The following is a 23,706-nucleotide window of genomic DNA, read 5'->3' on the forward strand; positions in this document are numbered from 1 at the left end:
GCCTTTAATCCCAGCAATCGGGAGGAAGAGGTAGGAGGACTGCTGTGAGTTCAAGGCCACCCTGAGACTCCATTTATGGAGTAAATAATTCAGTCTTAAGTCCTCTATATATTGGAAATTTAAAAAAGAAATTTCAGTAATCAAAAAAATCATGAGTTATAATTGTCTCAGCAGTTAAGGTGTGTAAGCATTAGGGTCTATGGGGGCCCAAAACACCTGAGTTTGAATCTCCAGAATGCACACAAATAGCTGGGTGTAGCCATGAGTACCTGTAACCCTAGTTCCTAAAAGGGAGTAGAGACCAGAGATAGAAGGTACAGGAGTATGTAATTAACAAGGACATGAATAAATCCTAGCTCAATGGAGTATAATGTATGGACACTTATTTTTATAAAAATGTAATCTTATATTTTAGTGAAGAAAGAGTGGTGAACATCCATTTACAAAAAAAAAAAATTATATCTTTACTTCAAACTACACAGAATTAATCCCAAGTGATTAAAGACCTAAATGTAAAGGGCAAAATTTCACATAACTACAATTTTAGGATAACTTTTGTTTGGGGGGGAGGGTTCGAGGTAGGGTTTCACTCTAGCTCAGGCTGACCTGGAATTCACTATGTAATCTCAGGGTGGCCTCAAAAACACAGTGATCCTCCTACCTCTGCCTCCTGAGTGCTGGGATTAAAGGCGTGTGCCACCATGCCCAGCCTAACTTTTCTTTTTTAATTGACATTTTTATCCTTTTTTTGTTTTGCTTTGTTTTGGTTTTTGAGGTAGGGTTTCACTCTAGTTCAAGCTGACCTGGAATTCACTATGCAGTCTCAGGGTGGCCTCGAGTTCATGGTGATCCTCCTACCTCTGCCTCCTGAGTGCTGGGATTAAAGGTGTGTGCCACCACACCTCGCTATTTATACTTTCTGTGAAGTGCAATACGTGCATACAATATGTAACTATCTATGTCATTAACATTTCTATCTCCTTCAGTATTATCATTTCTGTATTAGGACTCTTTAAACTCTTCTAGCTATTCTCTGTTGTAGACCATAGTCACTGCTGCATTAAAGAATATTAGAACTACCCCCCCCCACTAACTATACTTTGGTACCAATTATTATTCACCTTTTCTCTACCCTTTCTCCCCTATTCATCTCAGTAGTTATAGATGAAGTTGTTTTTTTTTTTAAAAAAAAACTTATTTGAGAATGAGAGAGAGAGAGAGAAAGAGAGAACAGGTACACCAAGGCCTACTGCCGCCGAAAAACTCCAAACACATGCACCACTTTGTGCATCTGGCTTTATGTGGATACTAGGGAATCAAACCCAGGCTGTCAGGTTTTGCAAGCAACTGCCTTCAACCACTGAGCCATCTCTCTCCAGCCCTGGAAGTTTTAAGTTTAAAAAAGAAAACGAAAATATTTTTCTGCTTGTAGGATAGTAAGGGTTTCTTAAAGAAAATATAAAAGCATAAACCATATGGGCAAAGATTAATAATAATTCTAAACATACTGGGGTTTAATATGTCTTTATATTGCATATAAAGTAAAAAGCCATAGAGAAAGACAAGATAATTGTGACAGCTTTAAAAAGAATTGTTATGAAAAATATATAGAAAATTCCTTGGGCTGGAGAGACAGCTCAGCAGTTAAAGGTACTTGCTTGTGAAGCCTACTGGCCCAAGTTTTAATTCCTAGCCACCCACATACAGCACCCATGTAAAGCCAGACCCCCAAAATGGCACATGTATCTGATATTTGTTTGCAGTAGCAAGATTACCCTGTGCACCCCCTGTACAAACACCTGCACACACAAATAAATAAAAATAATTTAAAAAATTTTAAAGGGGGCTGATATGGTAGGTCAGAGGTTAAAAGGAACTTGCTTGCAAAGCCTGTTGACCAAAGTTAAATTCTCCAGCATCCATGTAAAACCAGATGCAAAGTAGCACATGTGCATCATGTGCACCTCCTACATACACATACAAATAACCATTTTTGAAAAAGTATAGTGAATCCCTACATATCAATAAAAAAAAAATTGGACTGGAGGGATGGCTTAGAGGTTAAGGCCTTTGCCAAGCCAAAGAACCCAGGTTCGATTCCCCAGAACCAACATTAGCCAGATGCACAAGGAGGCGCATGCATCTGGAGTTCGTTTGCAGTGGCCAGAGGCCCTGGTGTGCCCTTTCTTTCTCTCTGTCTCTCTCTCTCCTTCTTTCTTTGCCAAATAAATAAATAAAAATAATTTTTAAAAAAGAAAAGAAAAAAAAATTAACAGTCCAAATAGAAAAATGTCTGAGGAGTTGGGGAGATGGCTCAGCAATTAAAGGCATTTGCTTGCAAAGCCTGTTGACCTCAGTTTGATTTCCCAGCAATCCATGTAAAGTCAGAGCCCAGGAAAAATTGCAAGGGAAGTGAAGACATGAACACTGCTCTTACTGTTGGCCTGACAACTAGCCCCAGACTGATGATGACAAACATGGTGATCAATCAAAACTATCAAAACAGAAATCTAAAGGCCACGAGAGAGAACTCAACACTAAATCAGATTGCCAACAGGCCTGCCATGGCTCAGGGAACACTGCAGAAGAGGGGGTAGGAAGATTGTAAGAGCCACAGAGTTGGTAGGAATTTCCTGAGGCACAGCTTCCAACTGTACTACAGGAATTGACTGAGGCCTTTAGGATCCCTCAGTGAATACCATAACACCACCAAGGAGGGTTTCTGGGGTAAGGGGAGCTGGGGTGAGGGGATAAAAGAGAATAATCTATTATAATTAATATAAAATAAAAATTAGTATTAAAAAAGAAAGTAAGGAGGCTGGAGAGATGGTTTAGCGGTTAAGTGCAAGCCTAAGGACCCCAGTACCCATGTAAGCCAGATGCACAAGGTGGCACAGTATCTGGAGTTTGTCTGCAGTGGCTGGAATTCCTGGTGCACCCATTCTTTCTCTCTGCCTCTTTCTCTCTCTCTCTGTTGCTAATAAATAAATAAAAATAAACAAATATTTTTTAAAAGAAAGAATTACTCCATAAATAGGCACAATTTTAATCCTTTAAAATAATCAAACATAAAGTTTTGAAAGAAGTCAAAGGAGAAAACCACCTATTAATCAAGGAAAAACAGTGTGGAAGCTCCTGAGACACCCAAAAATAGATTTACCATATGACCCAGCTATAGCACTCCTAGGCATATAGCCTAAGGACTCATTGCACTACCTTAGAGATACTTGCACATCCATGTTTATTGCTTCTTTATTCACAATAGCTATGAAATGGAACCAGCCTAGTTGCCCCTCAACTGATAAGTGGATAATAAAGATGTGGCACATTTATACAATGGAATTCTATTTAGCGGTAAAGAAAAATGAAATTGTGAAATTTTTAGGTAAATGGACGGATCTGGAAAGGATTATACTTATTTTCTTAGTGAGGTAGTAACCCAGGCCCAGGAAGCCAGGCACCATATGTTCTCTCTCATATGTGGATCCTAGCTACAAATATTTGGACTGTATGTGAGTTGAAATAAAACTCAGTAGCAGAGGCCAATAAGCTAGGAAGGGGATATAAGGGAGAGAGGAGGTATTGTATATGTAAGTAGAAGAACAAATTACTAGGGGTGGAAAGACCTAAGTGAGGCCAGGGGAAGAGACTGAGTAAAGGAAAGGTGGGGGAGGGCAAATCAAAATCTAAGCAGGTATGAACAAGTTATATGGAAACCTACTGTTTTGGAAAATGGTGCACCCAGAAGACATAGATTGTTATTAGAAAATTTTCAGTGCCAGGGATGGGATGCCTTCCAGTGAGTTGTTAGCCAGGGAGGTCCCTGATGCTCCCAAAACATTATAGGCCATTGCTAAGGTTCTTGGTTTCCCACCAGGAATAGATGGTAAGACCCTATTGCTGAAGACTGTACATGTCTGTGCTACATGGTCACTGAAAAATCCTGCTGGAGCTGAGTTGAAAACCTCATCCCTGTAGACCAGCTGACAGAAAGCTGGAAAAAGCTATGCTGCATGCAGCTCCATGGGAAAGAGAGAAATCACCAGTGGAGATAAACAACACTAGACACTGCAAACCTTAAGTTTGGCCAGTCAGGCCAAATGAACCAGTGGGTGCAATTGTAGCATGTCTGTTAGGAAAAACAACTGCTCTCTAATTGGACTGGAGGCCTGCTCCACGGTAGCGAATACATGCCTGATACTGAAAACCTATGGTAGGGGAAGTCATAAACCCTAGACATGTAACATCTGCTGGTGTCTGGCTAAATATATATACTATGCTTACCAAACTGCCCAGTAAGCACTTGTCTTAACATTCATACCCATATATTAATGTTACTTTCACTTTTGGTTATAAAAGCTTCTCTTTTCAGATGGCAGTGACCTTGGCATGATTCAAAAGGAACCATAGTGCTGACAAGAAGTGACACAGGAGTGCTCAGCAAGGAAATATCTTTATCACACTTTCCATGACTCAGGGTCAATTGTGGAAGAGGTGGCAGAAAGAATGTAAGAGACATAAAAAGGGTAGGACTCTTTACAATGCCCTCTTCCAAACACAAAATGGCCTGGATATCCATGACCTCACAGTGCCTAGCACTACCTACATAAGATCATCATAATAGGAGGAAAAGATGATGACATCAAAATAAAAGAGACTAATTGAATGGGGGGAGGGGTATGATGGAGAGTGGCATTGCAAAGGGGAAAGTGGTAGGAGTGGAAGAAATTACTATGGTCTATTGTCTATAATTACAGAAGTTGTCAATAAATAAATAAATAAATAAAATCAAGGAAAAACCAATTATATCTGACTTCTCAAAACTACACAAACAAAGCTGGGTGTGGTGGCACACGCCTATATTCCCAGCACATGGGCGGCAGAGGTAGGAAGATCGTCATGAGTTCTAGGTCACCCTGTGAATACAGAGTGAATTCCAGGTCAGCATGTGCTAGAGAGAGACCTACCTCAAAAACAAACAAAAAAAAAACCCACAAAAAACAAAAACAAAACAACTACACAAACAAAAAGAGAATAAAGTGAAATATTAAAGTGCAGAGACACAGAACCTCACACACCTAAGCTATTGTAGTCAGGTTTAAGGTTTACATTGCTGGCAGAAATCACCCGACCAAGAGCAGCTGTGGGAAAATGGTTTATTTGGCTTACAGGCTCGAGGGGAAGCTCCATGATGGCAGGGGAACATGATGGCATGAGCAGAGCGTTGACATCACTTCCTGGCCAACATCAGGGACAACAGGAACAGGAGAGTGTGCCATACACTGGCAGGGGGACATTGGCTATAATATCCATAAGCCCTCCCCCAACAATACACTGCCTCCAAGAGACATGAATTCCCAAATCTCCATCAGCTGGGAACCTAGCATTCGGAACACCTATGTTTATGGGGGACACCTGAATCAAACCACCACATAGGCCCCGCAACATATTCCTTTAAAAGTGAAAAATAGGCTGGGTGTGGTAGCATACATTTTTAATCCACCACTAGGGAGGCTGAAATAGGAGGATTGCTGTGAGTTTGAAGCCAGCCTGGGCTGGAGAGAGACTCTGCCTTGAAAAAAAAAAAGTGAAAAGTAATTCAATGGAAGAGTGATGGAGGAAGGGAGATAAAGGAAGGTAATGGGAAGGTTATGATCAAAATATAGTAAGTATGTATTAAAACTGTCAATAAAAGGTTTTTAAAGAAAAAAAAAGTAGCCCCAACCTCTTGCGGTTGTTAGTAGCAACTTGTTCCACAAAATGCAAAAACTGGCACAAGTATCTGATGTGCCCAGAGGCACACACATGTGCAAATAAATAAGTTTTTTAAAGGGCTGGAGAGATGGCTTAGTAGTTAAAGGACATGCCTGTGAAGCCTAAGGATCCAGGTTCAATTCTCCAGGTCCCATGTAATCCAGATGCACATGGTGGCACATGCATCTGGAGTTCATTTGCAGTAGCTAGAGGCCCTGGCATGCCCATTTTTACTCTCTTCCCCTCTGTCTCTAATAAATGAATAAATAAATAAATAAAAATGATAAATCTAATCTTAAAAAGTGGGGCTAGACGTTAGTTCAAGGCCACCCTGAGACTCCATAGTGAATTCCAGGTCAGCCTGGGCTAGAGTGAGACCCTACTTCGAAAAACCAAAATAAAAAAAAAAAAGAGGGAGCTGGGCGTGGTGGCACATGCCTTTAATCCCAGCACTCGGGAGGCAGAGGTAGGAGGATCGCCAGGAGTTCGAGGCCACCCTGAGACTCCATTGTGAATTCCAGGACAGCCTGGACTAGAGTGAGACCCTACCTCGAAAAAAAAAAGGGGGGGGGGCTGTAGAGAAGGCTTGGCAGTAAGGCACTTGTCTGGAAAGCCAAAGGACCCAGGTTTGACTCCCTATAAGCCACATGCACAAGGTGGTACATGGGTCTGGAATTCCTATGCAGTAGCTAGAGTCCCTGCTCCACCCATTCTCTCTCCCTCTCTCTTCTGCCTCTCTCTCTCTCTCAAATAAAGAAATGAAAATAAATTTAAAAAATTAAACTTTTGAAGCCAGGCATGGTGGTGCACGCCTTTAATAACAAGCACTCAGGAGGCAGAGGTAGGAGAATTGCCGTGAGTTCAAGGCCACCCTGAGACTCCATAGTGAATTCCAGGTCAGCCTGGGCTAGAGTGAGACCTTACCTCGAAAAACCAAAAAAAAAAAAAATTAAACTTTTAAAGAAGAAAAATGTATCCAAGGTTAAGAAAAGTTCATTGAAGAGAAATTGAAAAGTTCATCTACAAGAGATCTTGAGTGGTATAGAAACATGAAACCCTTTAACACCAAGTACCTTATCACTGGCCACATATGGAACTTTAGTACAACCCTCTCTTGGGCTCTGTGCCAAGAATTTCCAGTTTCCTGGTGGTATTCAGCTCGAACTAATGGTTTTACTCCCGCTGAGGGGAAAACCTTACACATCTTAGCCACACTTTGGAAGTAGTTCATTACACAGTTCTGAAATGCCTATTTAAAAATATTTCCAGTGCCAATGGCTAGCACTCATAGGGATCCTGCTAGACAGGAAATTAACCAGTTGGACAAAATGTACACACCTATGCAATAGTGGCACTCAGCTTAGGATGGTAACTAATTCTGTCTGATTGAATAAGAGACCTACCTGCTCAATGGGAAGGAACTCAGCTGGTACTGAGAACCAACTCAAAATCCTATGGAGACAAGAGTCATGTATTCCAGTCAGAAGTTCCCACTTAGTCTTTGATCAAAAGAAAGGCTACACCCACCAAAATCTCTCTTAATTAACCAAGTTTATTCTCTTTAACCCAGCTGCTTTCACTCTCTGTTGGAGAATCTGTCTTCTCTTTTGCAGAAGGCAGTGAAAACTGGGGAGAACCAAAATCCATTAATATGTCAAAAAAAAAAAAAAAAAAGCTGAATCCCCTCATGAAATGAGCCACCTCTTGCAACATCAGCGAGGCTCCAGGTGAATTAGCAAGAGGAATTAGCAAGTTAAGCACAAGTGCTGCTCTCACAGCGAGCAGTGAGCCCAACAACCTGTGCAGGAAGATGGCGAAAGACACTGAGGACACTCAAAATGCATCAAAGTAGAAATCCAAAAGTCGCTGAGAGATCAGCATTAAAACAGATTTATAACACACCACCAAGGCTTAGGGAACGTTGTGAAAGAGGGGGAGGAAAGACTGTAAGAGCCACAGGGTACAAAGGAGTATCCAGAGGAATTCCTCTCCCCCCACCAAACATAACTGACTTCTGCTCTCATAAATCATAACCCATAAACCCATGGTGAATACCAGTAACCCCAATGAGGAGAGTCCTCAGTAGAATAGGGCCAGGGAGGAAAGGAATGGGACTAACACATAATTTGTCGATATAACCAAGTTTCTAATTAATAAAAACAATTTAAAAAATATTTCCAGAACATGCACAAGTTTTACAACAAAGGAGAGGCCCATCAAATAAAGTACACTGCTAACAATATATAGAAGAAAAAATTACTTTTGGTGCACATTGTTGTTTCTGAGTGTTTTTATTTAATTTTTATGGTGTTCAAGGTTATATGTCATTTTATTAAAAGACTTAGTTACATTTATAAAAAAATCCTCAATTTCATTTGTAATTTGAAAAAGCCACAAGAGTGGAAAATTTTTTTATTTCATTTATTTATTTATTTTTGTTTTGTTTACTTTTTTATTTTCACAACTTTTATTAACATTTGAAATTTTAAAAATCTGATAATATTAAATACTTAAATGATAACTCTTATTTTTAGAGAAAAAACAAAATTTTAGAAAGTAATCTGATAAAATGAGTTATAATCACATATATCTTAGAGCTAGTATTTCCTTCCAGACAAAAGCCTAGAGTAATATAGTCAAGAAACATGTAAAAGAAGGTGTGGTGAAAATCTCATTATAGAGAAAAAGGATTTCCTTCAATATGGGGATAATTTTAATAAGGAAATATTTGTGCAATGAATAAAAGATGCTGTTTGCATCAAAATAAATACTTATTAGAATTATAATATTAACCTTAAAAAGCAGAGTTACAAATGAATATCTACTGGTTTTATCACTTAAAAATAATTTTGTAGTGCTGGTGACCAAATCCAAGGTTTCATACATGTTGTGTGCCTATACCACTGAACCACCTCCCTAGCCTTCATCACTGAAAACAAAAAAAAAGGGATGAGGAGATGAGATGGCTCAGTAGGTAAAGGACTTGCTATGCAAGTTTAAGGGCCAGAGTTCAGATCACCAGTATCCACATAAAATGCTTGGTGCTAGGGAGGTAGAAACCAGGGAGACCCTGGCTCACTGAATAGCTTGTCTAGTCAAATGGGTGAATTCTAAGTTTAGTGAAAGCCCCTGCAATCAAGTATGACCAATATTGACCTATGACCTCCACATGCACATGTGCAAACAAGTACACACGCCCACATATATACAAGCACTCATATAAAATTTTTTAACAACATAAAACGAAATTATGCATCATTGTCAGATGGTGGATATGTAGAAAAAGTATAAAACACATGAAAAGTAGTTAGACAACACTAATGTGAAAGTCATATACACTTATTAGGGAATAAAGAAGGGAAAGGATGAGAAATTGTGTCTTCAAACAAATAGAATTCCTGGGTGGAGATATGGCTCAGTGGTTAAGACACTTGTCTGCAAAGCCTAACAATCTAGGTTCAATTCCCTAGTACCCATGCTAGATACACAAAGTGGTGCATGCATCTAGAGTTCATTTGTAGTAGCTAAGGCCCTGGTGTACCCGTTCATTCTCTCTTTCTCTCCTTTCAAAGGAATAAAATACTAAAAATAAAATTAGAACTACTGTATCTGGGGGGTGGGGGATACATGTATGTGCTTTATGTGTACATTTTATTACCTTTTAATTTTCACTTTATGTGAAATAGTTTTCCATTTAAAAATAAATACTAAATATTACTCTGGTTGGGGAGTTATAGATAACAGGTTAAAGAATGGGGGAAATAGGCTAATAGGCTATAATTTACAGTATACTTATGTAGCTTAACTTCTTGTCTGCATATTGAATTTATAGAAAGCCAAATAATTCTTTTAAATATGATACAGGACACATTATAACCTTTTTGCTCCAAACTTACTTGCTCAACCTCTCTGTTAAGGGCATCTACTTTTTCTTTTAACCTGTTACCCTCTGCTTCAGCAGTAATAAGTTCCAATTTGAGGGTATTGTTATCAGCCTCTGATTGGCGGGCCTTATTTTCCCAGTTTTCAGCATCTTCATTGGCTTTTCGGAGTTGTTCCATTATTTGCCGGTTCTCAGATTCCTGAAAAGATCTTGGGTATTATTCTAAAACTTTTAAAATACTTAACATAAGATGCCTATTAAGCATTATTATCCAGGTCACTGGGAAATCACTTGCCACAAGAAATATTTGTAACAACATAACCTTGAAGAAAACCTATCAATGCTTAGTTTAGAAAACTGGTTGTCTTGTTAATAATATAAAACAATGCAGTAGTATCTGCCCCAGTTCAGTTACTGTTATCTACCTCTTAAATTTAAATAATGTCAATTTTTCTCATTTTCAGGACCTGGACTAACATTTTCTTATGTTTCCTTCTATGTAAATGAAATTATTGCTCCCTTCTTTCCCATCCCACATATGTCTGTTGACTGACTCCTTGCTGATCTGGTCTCTGAGCTAACCTTTGGTATCTGAGTATTCTCTTGTTCCTGACCACTTTATTGAATTGTACTGGCTATGAGACGTCTTCATTCTCACATACCTTAAGTATCAATTTCTAATTAATTCTCTTGGTTTAAAATGTTCTGTCTTGTTCTTTCCCTTTTATCCATAGCCCCAGCCTTAACTTTCCTGATCATGGACTGTAATTTCCTTTTGCCTTTACTCTATGAACTTTCCAAAATATTTAGAGGCAAAACACCAAACCTAGAGAGAGCTGTGCATGGTGGTGCACTCAGGAGGCTGAGGTAGGAGAATTGCCATGAGTTCGAGGCCAGCCTGGGTCACAGGATGAGTTCTAGGTCATCTTAGGCTACAGTGAAATCCTGCTTCAAAAAACAACAACAAGGGCTGATGACTTAGCAGTTAAGGCATTTGCCTGCAAAGCCAAAGGATCCCAGTTTGATTCTCCAGGATCCACGTAAGCCAGATGCACAAGATGGCACATCTGGAGTTCACTTGGAGTGGCTGGAGGCCCTGGCATGCCCATTCTCTCCCCCCGTCTCTCTCTACCTCTCTCTCTCAAATAAATTGATAAATAAAATATAAAAAAGAGATAAAAAAACAGTAACAAAAAAATCAAACATATGTTAATACACATACATATATAAGTTATACAGAACCAGATTTTTTATGGCAGTGCTAGGATTTGAACCCAAGGTCTTGCACATATTAGGCAAGTGTTCTACTATTGATCTAATTCCACTGCCCTAGAGAATCAGATTTCTTTAAGTTCTCACAGTTGTAGCATGAGTAGATTGAATGATGTAGGCCCTTCTTTCTACAGAAAGAAGTATAGTTTCTCTATTTCTTTAAAAAAAAAGAAAAAGAAAACAAATAATAGGGGACTGGAGAGATGGCTTAGCAGTTAAGGTGTCTGCCTGCAAAGCTAAAGGACCCAGGTTTGATTCCCCAGGACCCACATAAGCTAGATGCACAAGGTGGCACGTGTCTGGAGTTCATTTGTAGTGGCTGGATGCCCTAGCATGCCAATTCTTTTTTTTTTTTTTTTTTTTCTTGAGGTAGGATTTCACTTATTCCAGGCTGACCTGGAATTCACTATGTAGTCTCAAGATATCCTCGAACTCACAGTAATCCTCCTAACCTCTGCCTCTCCAGTGCTGGGATTAAAGGTGTGTGCCACCATGCCTGGCTAATTCTTTCTTTCTCTCTCTCACTCTGCCTCCTCCCTTCACTCTCAAATAAGTAATAACATGTTTTTTAAAAACAGTAAAAGCTTTAGTTACTTCCTTTCTGTTGATACCACATTTGTCTCTCTGAAATCCTGAGCCTAGTAAAATGACCAAAGTGCAATAAATAACATCTCAAATCAGGTTTGTGTTCTCTCAATTAAAATTTCTTAGTAGGGCTGGAGACATGGCTTCGTGGTTAAGGTGCTTGCCTACAAAGCAAATGGACCCAGGTTCAATTCCCCAGGACCCATGTAAGCCAGATGCACAAGGGGGTGCACACATTTGCAGTTTGTTTGTAGTACCTGGAGGCCCTGCATTCCCATTATCTTTCTCTCCCTCCTTGTCTATTTCTCTATCTCTCAAATAAAGGAAATTTTAATCCAGTTAATAATGCCACCTTGTGGCCTCCAATGTGAAAAGCTCTATTAACTTGGTAACCTAATGTGAAAGCTCTTTATCAAGTCTGTTAAATATTGTCTTCTAAATTACCGTGTTTCAAGATTCTAATGTTCCAAACCTTCCTGTAGAAATCTGATACAGATTTTCTCTGACTGCACTGAAAATAATAGTTGTGTGTGGAACAGATGCTCAGGAGTACCTGGTACTATATACCTAAATTGTATTTTGCTCACATCACTCTTCCCTATCTTGCATAGTAATCAATGTCTCTATCATTTATTTAGACTGTCTTACAGGTATTGCAGTTAAGTGTCAATACACTGTCTTCCCAATAACACCTTGTACTTCTTCAAGATATAAACCATTTTTATACTAAACTTAATGATGTGACCAGGTAATAATGAAAAAGATGTCCATAAATGTTTCTTCTGTCCTCAACTTCTCCATAGTCTCTGATCATCAAAAAACACCTCAGCATTTTTGTGTGTGTGTGTGTGTGTGTGTGTGTGTGTGTGTCCTCTCATAAAAAAAAAAAAAAATCAGAGCAGTGTAAGCCCTGAAGAAGGCAACTTCATAAAGAAGGTGAAACTGTTCCTTGGAATTCTCCATGGGACCTTTCCTATGTAGGACCCAACACTTCCTCCAACATTCCACCTGCTTCAACGGGGATCCCTTATTACTTTTTGTTTGGTTTTTCAAGGTAGGCTTTCACTGTAGCCCAGGCTGACCTGGAATTCACTATGGAGTCTCTCAGGCTGGCCTTGAACTCATATTCTTCAGTCACCTTTCTAGACATTGGTGACATTTTGCATATAATGACCCATCATTGTCAAAACTAAAATATGATATATACTAAAGAAAGATGAGCCAGGCATGGTGGCGCACGTCTTTAATCCCTGCACTCAGGAGGCAGAGGTAGGAGGATCACTGTGAGTTCGAGACCACCCTGGAAAAAAAAAAGAAAGAGGATTCAACTGTTCTCATGAGTGCAACTGATTAATAAATTAACTCTTGGGAAAGCTTAGATAATGTAAGTAAAGAGAAATATATACATACTTCAGACTTTAATATATTCTTTAGCTTGTTAACCTCCAAATTGGTATCTTGAACCTTTTGTTTTATATCATTAAGTTCATTATGTGTGTCATTCAATTTTTTGGACAATGCCTATAGAAAAAAAGGACAGCTAGATTTGAAATGAAAATTCCCACATGTAAAAACAAAACAAAAATAAAATGTTTACAACATACCTAAATAAAAGTAATACATTTAGCATATAAAACTCATACAAAAATAGTAAGGAAACACAAAACTCAAGAGGAAATGACCAAAGGACTCAGATAATTCACAAAAAGGTTATAAACGTGGATAATTCTTGAATTAAATTTCCCTAATAAAGATATGCTAGTTAAAACAATAAAACACTACTTTTGTCTAACAAATTAAAGATTCAAAACTTCTGTTATGGAAATGCATGAGCATTTCCATGCAATGTTTACTACAAACATAAATTCATAAAAAGCAAATATGGCTAGGCATGGTGGTGCATGCCTTGGAAGGCAGAAGTAGGAGGAATACTTTGAATTGGAGGCTGCCCTGAGACTACATTGTGAATTCCAGGTCAGCCAAGGCTGGAACCATAAAAAAAAAAAAAAAAAAAAAAAAAAAAAAAAAAAAAAGCCAATCTGTGATTCACTATGGGTGTTTTGTCAGGAGGCAATTTTAAATGCTCTTAAACATAAAAATAAGAAAGATATTAATGTGGCTTAAAGTTGAAGATGTGAAAAGGTACATAAGGATTCATTAACTTTGAGATATCAAACATTTCATTTATCATGGGCTTCTTTTGTTGTTGTCTATTTGTTTTTGTTTTGTAGGGTCAAGGCAAGGTCTCACACTAGACTAGGCTGACCTGGAACTCACTCTGTAATCCCAGGCTGGCCTTGAACTCACAGTGATCATCTGACCTTTGCCTCCCCAGTGCTGTGAGTTCAAGGTCACCTATCCTGAGACTCCCCAGTGAATTCTAGGTCAGCCTGGGCTACAGTGAGACCCTACCATGAAAAAACCAAAATAATTATAACAATAATAATGATAATGTTATTAGAAAAAATAATTAGACTGAAATATAGTGGCTTCTAGGTATTTTTGTTTTGTTTTTCAAGGTAGGGTCTTGTTCTAGCCCAAGCTGACCTGGAATTCACTATGTAGTCTCAGGGTGGCCTTGAACTTGTGGCGATCTTCCTACCTCTGCCTCCCAAGTTCTGGGATTAAAGGCATGCACCACCACACCGGACTAGGATAAGTAATTTTTATTTTATTTTTTATTTTTTGCTTATTTTTACTTATTTGAGAGTGACAGAGAGAAAGAGGCAGATACAGGGTGAGAATGGGTGCACCAGGGCCTTCAGCCACTGCAAGCAAATTCCAGACGCATGCACTCCCTTGTACATCTGGCTAATGTGGGTCCTGGGGAATTGAGCCTTGAACTGGGGTCCTTAGGCTTCACAGGCAAGCACTTAACCACTAAGCCATCTCTCCAGCCCAAGGATAAGTAATTTTTTTTAAATTTTTAAAAATTTTTATTAGCATTTTCCATGATTATAAAAAAATATCCCAAGGTAATTCCCTCCCTTCCCCCCCCACTTTCCCCTTTGAAATTCCATTCTCCATCATATTACCTCCCCCAAGGATAAGTAATTTTTAACAAAGGGATTTTTTGAGAAAAGAATAATTATACTAAAAAAATCTAAAAAATGTGGCACTGGTCATACATTTTTAGACATAGTACTATGTAGTCCATCACAAATACAGCCTTTTCTTGAAATTTTATCATTTGTTTGCTTATAGAAACATCCTTCAGTTTGGAAGTACTTTCTAAGGTTTAAAAAAATTCACTATATCCCCATTCCTACTTCTTTAACATTCAACACTATGTCTATAAACTTCATTGTTAAGTTATATGACATAAACTGTTATAAAAGTTTTTTAAAAATCAAGGTTGGGGAGATAGCCCAGTGGATCAAGTACTTGCCATGCAAACATCAGTACTTGAGTTTGGGTCCCCAGAACCCACATTAAAAAAGTTAGGACTCTAGTGGGTGACTATAATCCTCGTGTTCCCATGGTGAGAGGGGAGCCAGGCATAGGAGAATCTCCTAGAAGCCTGTGGGTCAGCTAACCTGGAGAATATAGACTATATGTAACAAGAGAGAGACTGCCTCAACAAGGTGGAACCAGCAGCATCCAAGGTTGTTCTCTGAACGCCATATGTGCACTGCGGAACACAGGCACCTTTGTGCACACACATGCACACTCAAAGATTTTTTAATCCACTGTGAACTTTTCTACAAAAGTAAACAAATGCTGTTGACTTACAACAAATATTTTTCTAGGAGATAAAGATTCTAGGAACAAGTGTACCTGGTTTTCTTGTTTGGCTTTGCCAAACTGTTCTTGGAGATTATCATTCTCATGAGCCAAGATGTCTCTTTCCCTGGCAATTTGACCCAACTCATCATTTGTTTCATCCAATTGCCGACGCATTCTGGAAATATCTTGTTCACACATAATTAGCGCTTCAGTAGACTGTCTATTCCACAAATCAAATAGTACATAACAAGAGACATTTTACTGAAACAGAATAACAAATTCTCACAAGACAGAAGATGGACAGTTAGAATGAAAACATTACAAGGAATCAATAGTGCAAAGACAGCATATTTAGTTTCTCTATGGTACCATCACTTCCAGGTGTAAAAGAAAAAGGATACTAAATATTTATCACAGTCAAATGCACACAAGTGCACATACCATGCATTCTACTGTTTCCTTTCCTCTCAGAACCAGAGAGCCCTGTCTAGGGCTTGGTGGTATTTGGAACTGACTCTCTAATTTGACTATGTTGGACCACTTTTACCATGGAAAGGGCAGCACTTTTGCTTTATTGCACTAGACATTTATTGTGGGCACTGATAAGCCTTTCCTACACATAATGTTATCAGAACCACCAAGGACTTACAGAATGCCTTGTCAATTACCATGGTATTCCACACAGCATTGCTTCTGACCAAACAACTCACTTCACAGCCGAATGGTATAGCAGTGGACTCATGCTCATGGAATTCATCCATCTTATCATGATCCCTACCACCTTGAAGCAGCTGGCTTGACAGAACAGTATAATGGCCTTGTAAAGATGTAGTTATAATACCAACTAGGTGGCAACAGCTTGGAGGGTTGGGACAGGTTCTCCAGAATCAGCATTCAATATATGGTACTGTTACTCCTATAGCCCAAGATTCACAGGGTCTAGGAACCAAGGTGTGGAAATGGAATTGTTCCACTCACCACCAACCTCAGTGGCCCACTAGCAAGTTTTTTGTTGCTTCCTGTTCCCATGACCTTATGCTTTGAAGGCCTGGAAGTCTTGATTCCAGAAAGAGGAGTGTATCTGACAGGAAGTACAACCACTATTCCACTGAACTAGAAGCTAAGACTTCCCCTAGGATACTTTGGGCTCTTGACACCATTGAGTCAATAGCTAAGAGTTATAATGTTAGCAAGGAGTGACTGATCCACATTGCCAGGGATAAATTGGACTGAACCTCCTCAATAGAGGAAAGGAAGAGTAAGTATGTAGTGCAGGTAATATTTTAAAGCATTTCTTAGTGTTATCATGTTTTGTGATTAATATCAATGGGAAACAACCACCACCCAATTCAAACACAATGAATGGCCCAGATCCTTCAGGAATGAAAGTATGGATCACCCCTTTAAGTAAGGAACCAAGAAGTGCTGCAGTGCTTGCTGAGTAGATGGCAAGCTACAGCTACATGACCAGTTACAAAAGTGAGGATTGTAACTGCATTGAATGTTTATTTCCTATTCTGTTAAAAATATGTTTATTTGGGCTGGAGAGATGGCTTAGCAGTTAAGTGCTTGCCCGTGAAGCCCAAGGACCCCCGTTCAAGGCTCAATTCCCAAGACCCACGTTAGCCAGATGCCCAAGGGGGTGCATGCATCTGGAGTTCATTTGCAGTGGCTGGAGGCCCTGGCACGCCCATTCTCTCTCTCCCTCTCTCTGCCTCTTTGTCTGTCCCTTTCAAATAAATAAATAAAAATAAACAAAAAAATTTTTAAAGTGTTAGCCTTTGCAAAAAAAAGAAATGTTTATTTGCTGAGCATGGTGGCACATGCCTTTAATCCCAGCACTAGGGAGGCAGAGGTAGGAGGACTGCTGTGAGTTTGAGGCCACCCTGATACTACATAGTGAATTCCAGGTCAGCCTGGGCTAGAGTGAGACCCTACTTCAAAAAAACAAAAAAAAAGTTTCATACATACACACACACACACACACACACACACACACACACACACAAACACACACACACATACACACACATATAGATATATAGATAGTAGATATCTGTGTTTTATTTCCTCTTCTATACCTTTACCAAATAATATAACATCAATATGGTTCATCAATACTAGCACTTAAGTACTGTAAGTCATGGGTTAATGAAAGAACAAGCATTCTTCAAAAGAAACTTAGTTATCTATTTGGGAGAGGACTTAGTGTGTTTTGGAGTGTACATAGAATAGCTGTATCATATTAGGCAGAATTGTGACTTGTAACTGCCTTCATTTCAAAGGTAAGCATGATCTAAGGACATATGGTTGGGTGTCAAGTTGTCAAATGGCAAACTTGTGATGGTTGATCTTAATTGTCAACAAGTAGACATATCCAGAAATGTCTGTGAGGGTGTTCCAGAGGAGATTAACTGAAGAGGAAAGACCTGTCCTCAAAGTGGGCAGTAGCTTCCAATGGGCTAAGAAAACATCATTGCTTCCTGGATCCTTGCCTTTGTTCCTGAAAGTGTACGTGTATAGCTGCTGCCACGATCCCATTACCATCAGACCCCAGCTTCTTCAGCTTTCAAATATACACCAAACACCACAACTTTCCAGGTAGCTCCATACCTCCAGCATTGGTCTGGACTGATGAAGCATCCAACTTTGTGGACTGAGCAGGTACTGGGTTCTTTGCCCTACCAGTGTGCAGATATCTACTCTTAGAATACCCAGCCTCTACTATATAAACCAACCTAATAAATCCCCTTCATAATACATATAGACTGGCTCTGTTCCTCCAGAAAACTCCGGCTAATATATATCCCAATATCATGTATACCTCCTGTATCATCTCCAGCATTAGCTAAGCTCATGCTTATGGGACATGTCTACAATCAGATCTCATTTTCCTCATGCTTCTGTCATATTTAGTGTTCATCCCCAGATGGAAATCTGTATTCTTCCTAGAGTCCCCCCCCATAAGCACCTTATTTTTTCTGTTCCCCCTACCTCTAAAGTACAATTTACTACCACCTCTTATGACTAAAACTCTCCTTAAATTTTTCTAATTGTTCCTTATTACCTTAAAGGATGAAAACCAAGACTCGTTTATCTGCAGCACATGTCTTTTTGCCAATTTAGCTTCTCCTTCTTTTACTTTCCTTATATTTGAGAGAGCAACAACACTCATTTGTACTTCAAGATGCTCTTGAACATGATCTGTTGCTCTCTGCTATGAATGCCCTTCCTCTTATTTTACTTGGCAAACCCATCTTCTTTTTTTACTTCCCTTACCAGACCTTGGCTTACTTTCAACAGTAGAAAGTTGCCTCCTTATGCAAAGCATTATGGCCCTTGTTTTCACTCTCTTTGAGTCTCATATAGAGTACTTTTTTCCAGTAAGTGCTCAAATAATTGTTAAAATTATTTACCTTGATGCCTGTTCCATCTCAGCAATGATATTCTTCATACCTGAAATGGTCTTTTCCTTGAAAAGAGTAAATATCAAATTAAAAATTATCTGAAACTGTTATTTTTGTTAAAACTGAATGAAAATAAAAAGGAAATTCCCCTCCTTCTTTTGATTTCCATTTGTGACCTATTCTTTTCCATATTTTAAAGCCTATACTTAATGTTAATATACTAGGGAAAAAAACAATACAGTTATAAAAGTAAAATCTATACTTAACTGTACCTGATATAATCACATATTTTGTCAAGAGATTTTTGCAATTATCTAGCAATACAAGACTCCCATAATCACCCTGTTTTTAGCAATATACCAATGATTTGCCAATGAAACAGTCTATATTGAATAGTACTAATTTATTTCCATGTATTCCTAATATAAGATACAGGGAAGTGAATCATGTATAAATAAACTGAGTTTTTAAGAAAAATAACCTTGGTCAAGTATATTATTTATACAGCAATATCATATTTAAAAACTGGTCCAATATATTTCAGAGGTGTGGTAAATAGAATAGTGGAGTCAGCCACAGTTGACACAGGTTTGAATACTAGTCCATTTGACAGTATTTCCACATCTGAAAAACTCTTTTGAACACACACTGTATTCATTTATTCATCTGCCCCTCTCTAGGACAGTTTTAGCTTCAGTTTTTCATTTTCACTTCTGATAGAATGGTGAGATCTTATATTTAGTAGTAATAGATGCTGGAATGTTTAAAATATCTATTAATGAACAGAGCTAATCCTCCTGAAGAACAAGTCCCTGCAGGAAACTCAAACACAAAATACTGCTTAAGATTGGAATTTTAAGATAGGCAATACATCTTCAAACAAATTCTGAAAACTTTATGGAAATTCTAGTGCTTTTTATTAACTCATTACTTGATTACATGAAATTATACTTTATAGCCCTAAAAAGGGAACCCCTTTATCAACAGAAGTTTACCTTACAAGTGAGATTAGAGTCTTTAGGAACAGTATAAGACATTCAAAGTAACACAATTACTAAATGGAAGGAATAATATACCCTATTAGCTGATTTTTCTTTTTTAAAAAATGTATTCTATTTATTATTTATCTGCAAGCAGAGAGAGAGAGAGAGAGAGAGAGAGAGAGAGAGAGAGAGAGAGAGAGGGGAAGACAGAGAATGGGCAGGCCAGGGTTTCCAGCTGCTGCAAATGAACTCCAGATGCATGTGCCACTTTGAACATCTGGCTTTACATGGGTACTGGAGATTCAAACCTGGGCTGTTAGGCTTTGCAGGCAAGCACTTTAAGCACTTAAATCTCTTCAGCCTCGATTTTTCTTTAAAGCACACACACACACGCGCGCACACGCACACACACACAATTTAATAATTCACAAAGTTTCCAAATAGGAAAATTACATGTTTTTTTTTCAGAAAAATTTAGCACTTCAGAAGCTATTCAGGGGCACAAGTGGGGGAGGTGAATATGACCAAAATGGTACGTATGTATATATGTACATACATATATATATATATTTTTTGAGGTAGGATCTCACTCAATCCCAGGCTGACCTGGAAATCAATATGTAGTCTCAGGATGGCCTTGAACTTACGGCAATCCTACCACCTCTGCCTTCCAAGTGCTGAGATTAAAGGTGTGTGTCACCATGCCCAGCCTCAAAATAGTACCTTATATACAGGTATGAAATCACCAAAGGGGGGAAAAAAAGAGAAAGAAATAGCTATCCAGACATGGTGGTGCACATCTATACTCCTAGCACTAGGGAAATCATGAGAGGAGGATCATGAGTTCAAGGCCAGTCTGGAATATGTAAGAAGACCCTGTCTCCAAAGCAAACCAAACCGAAAGTCCAGGATGTTAAGGCAGTGGCTTGTCTGACTAGAGACTGTCAGCTAGCTTACAAATGGCCAGGAGGCTGGCTGCACTGGTGGGCATGCACCTGCCATCTATACTCTACACTGCACGTGTCAGTAGCACCTGTTCATCTTCTTGAACTTCTCCTAGTAGTAGTTGTCAGTGGCCTTCTCATTAGCAGGATGTTTGCAGTTAGGTGGGGACTGCTTCAGCTCTGGCTTCATGGTGTTACCCACTTGTAGGGGCCGGGCTTTGGGTTCTTCTTTATTCTTGCACATGGGCACACTGAGTACCTCATGGTAAAACTAGTTGTGTTGGTGGGCATGAATGATGTCCCTCTGTCTTTCTTGTTCTGCTGCTCTGCCAGTAGGCAAGCTTTGGCATCCTCCATGGGGATATTTTTTATTTTAGCATCGATGCCCAGGTTCACCTCAAGGATGCCACTCAGCATCTGGTTGGAAAGCATCCCCCTCTGTCTTGTTTGTGGAGGAGACACTGATGTTTACAGGCAACTCATAAAGACAGTTCTCTGAGTTCTTTGGTTTGACTTTCTGCTCCTCATGCTCCACGATCCCCTTCGTCTTCTTCAGCTTGGTCTCAATGTATTGCATCATGTCTGCATCCTCAGCACTCAGGCTCATTCTGCTGAAATGACATCCGCAGGAGTAGGTCCTCCTCTTCGCTAATCTTTTCTTTGCCCTTCTCTTTCAGTTTCTTCATGCCCACCATGACCCCTGTCTTCATCTTGAAGGGCTCATCCACACAAGTAGAGTCCTCTCACACCTCCTCGCCTACTAGCCTGGTGACAGCACTCACCCCATTTGGCCTCTTCCTTGAGTTCTGTACTTCCTGGGTTTCTTCCAGTTTTAGTCTCCTCTGAATCTTGTTCATCTTCCTCTGACTCTGAATCACCGTCAAAAGATCTTCCTGGTGGGCTGGAGAGATGGCTTAACGGTTAAGCGCTTGCCTGTGAAGCCCTAAGGACCCCGGTTCGAGGCTCGGTTCCCCAGGTCCCATGTTAGCCAGATGCACAAGGGGGCGCACGTGTCTGGAGTTTGTTTGCAGAGGCTGGAAGCCCTGGCACGCCCATTCTCTCTCTCTTCCTCTGTCTTTCTCTCTGTGTCTGTCACTCTCAAATAAATGAACAAAAAAAAAAAAAAAAAAAAAAAAAGATCTTCCTGGTGACCAGCATAGTGACAATGGCCAGGTAGTCCAGCAGCCACACAGATGTGCTCGTTGGATACTCATTCCACCAATGCTGGGCTGTGCCACTCAATTTTTCCTTTAATAGGACTTTAGTACCACTATTCCTCAAACCTACCAACACTAGCAACTTAATATTCCTTGAACAACCTCAATGTGTTCATCCAATCAGGGACATAGATTCTTGTTAATTGTCAAAATACATTAATAAAAAGAAAAACTCAAGTTTTACAATTCTGGCTTTCCTTATTCAAAAATCTATAATCTTGCCACTCAGTTTTATAATATTAATTGATACTAAATAAAAAAACATTTCATAAAGCTGGGATTATCAAAAAGATTTACATTATTCACTCTAATGTATACTTCTCCATATTAGTTTGTTTTTCTAATCTCTTGATTAGACTTTATAAAAGTCTTGCTTTCCACTGAAGAATACTTGTTCAGTTCTAAAATATCATTATAGAGAACATTATCTCTTTTAAGTCTCTATCACCATTTTAAGAAATTGTGTTCCCTTCAGAAGATGGACATGTCTACTTTCATGAAATTTTAAAGTCCTTGATTTTGAAATAAACATGTAATTGAGTATTCCTTGTGAAGGAAAGATAATGTTAATACAGTTTCAGAAACCAAGAAATAGTTAATATGTACAGCAAAGAGAAGGAAGATTCAGGAAGCTGGGAAAAAAACTTGTTTCTAACTGTTAGCGTTTTAAAGGGAAATTATGTTTAATTATTGAAAATGCTTTGAATATAGAGAAAAACAAAATCATACCCAAAAATCATAAAATTTCAAAAATGAGCTTACCCTTTTTCAATAAACAAGCCAGTATTTAGTACTTGGGTGACTTCAATCATGTTCATAATTCTATTAATTTCAACTTTCTCTCCAATCCTAAAAATCTAACTGCCTATGAATATTGCATTTACACATCCCAAAGACAATTACAGTTCACCCTCAGCATGAGAATAATCTTCCCCTGTAAGTCTATTACCATTTCCTGTATTTCTTACTTCATGTATGGGAACTGTTCATGTGGCTCCTAAGGCAGAAAACACATCTTGTCAGTTTCACTTCCTTAACTAATTTCTTTCTCTTCCTAATACTGTGACTATCTTCATACAAGTTTCACTGTTGTTGTTTTTTTTAACAGATCCTGTCACTATTCTCATTTTCATATATTTCATCTCTTACATAGATTTAAAATTTCCAGAACATTCTAAAGGAAAGATCTAACTATAATACTTTATTTACATTATCATAATGCTCTACTATATCCACAATAATATACATACAAAATCACATGTATCTTTTTGATTTGTTGTTTTTCTGCCTTGTACCTATTTCTTTGCAACCTATTCTCTGGCCATAAGCTATAAGGAAGTCCCATAAACTTCTCTCATAAAAGCTACTGGGCTCTTATGAAACTGCTCTATCTATCCAGCAACTTTCTCATTGTCCTCTTCACCTAATTCTTTTTCTGGTTTATTTCTAGTCATTTTTCAGGGAAGCCCAGGTACTGTTACTCCCTGGAAGGATCGCTAGAACTTCCTCCTCTAACCCAACTCCCAGGCTGAATCAGATGTGCTTCTGAGAACATGGTGCCTATGCCCTTATGGCACTTAGTATCCTGTCATAGTCAGATTTTTCTCTCTCTCTACTACACTATAGCCCAGTCACCCTCAGCTTTTTGTTTGTTTTTGAGTTGGGTCTTGCTCTATCCCAGGCTGACCTGGAATTCACTACATAGTCTCAGGCTGGCCTCAAACTCAGTGATCCTCCTTATCTCTGCCACCCAGAGTACTGGCATGAAAAGTGAATGCTACCACACCTGGCTTCAGTTTTTACTATAACACCTGAAATATGTCAATAAAAATTTGTTTAAAGACTGGATGAATAGATAGAAATATTAATTAATTAACTCAATTAATTAACCTTATTTAACCTTAATTAATTAACCTTACTCCAATGACGCTGTCT

General features: G+C 38.8%; 1 protein-coding gene and 1 pseudogene across 1 annotated transcript in view; both read right to left on the bottom strand.

Annotated features, from left to right (window-relative positions):
* Tsga10 (testis specific 10) overlaps positions 1-23,706 on the bottom strand; it is a 129,380-nt gene that overhangs the window by 48,183 nt on the left and 57,491 nt on the right. Inside the window, exons 12-15 of the mRNA XM_045148050.1 lie at positions 18,637-18,692; positions 15,272-15,440; positions 12,905-13,015; positions 9,651-9,836 (exon numbers count right to left, since the gene is read on the bottom strand). Of these exons, the coding sequence (XP_045003985.1) occupies positions 9,651-9,836; positions 12,905-13,015; positions 15,272-15,440; positions 18,637-18,692 (522 nt within the window). The remainder of the gene's footprint in view (positions 1-9,650; positions 9,837-12,904; positions 13,016-15,271; positions 15,441-18,636; positions 18,693-23,706) is intronic.
* Positions 20,634-22,583, bottom strand: LOC105944863 (annotated as a pseudogene).

Source organism: Jaculus jaculus, chromosome 4, assembly GCF_020740685.1.
Source record: "Jaculus jaculus isolate mJacJac1 chromosome 4, mJacJac1.mat.Y.cur, whole genome shotgun sequence".
Classification (NCBI taxonomy): Eukaryota; Metazoa; Chordata; class Mammalia; order Rodentia; family Dipodidae; genus Jaculus; species Jaculus jaculus.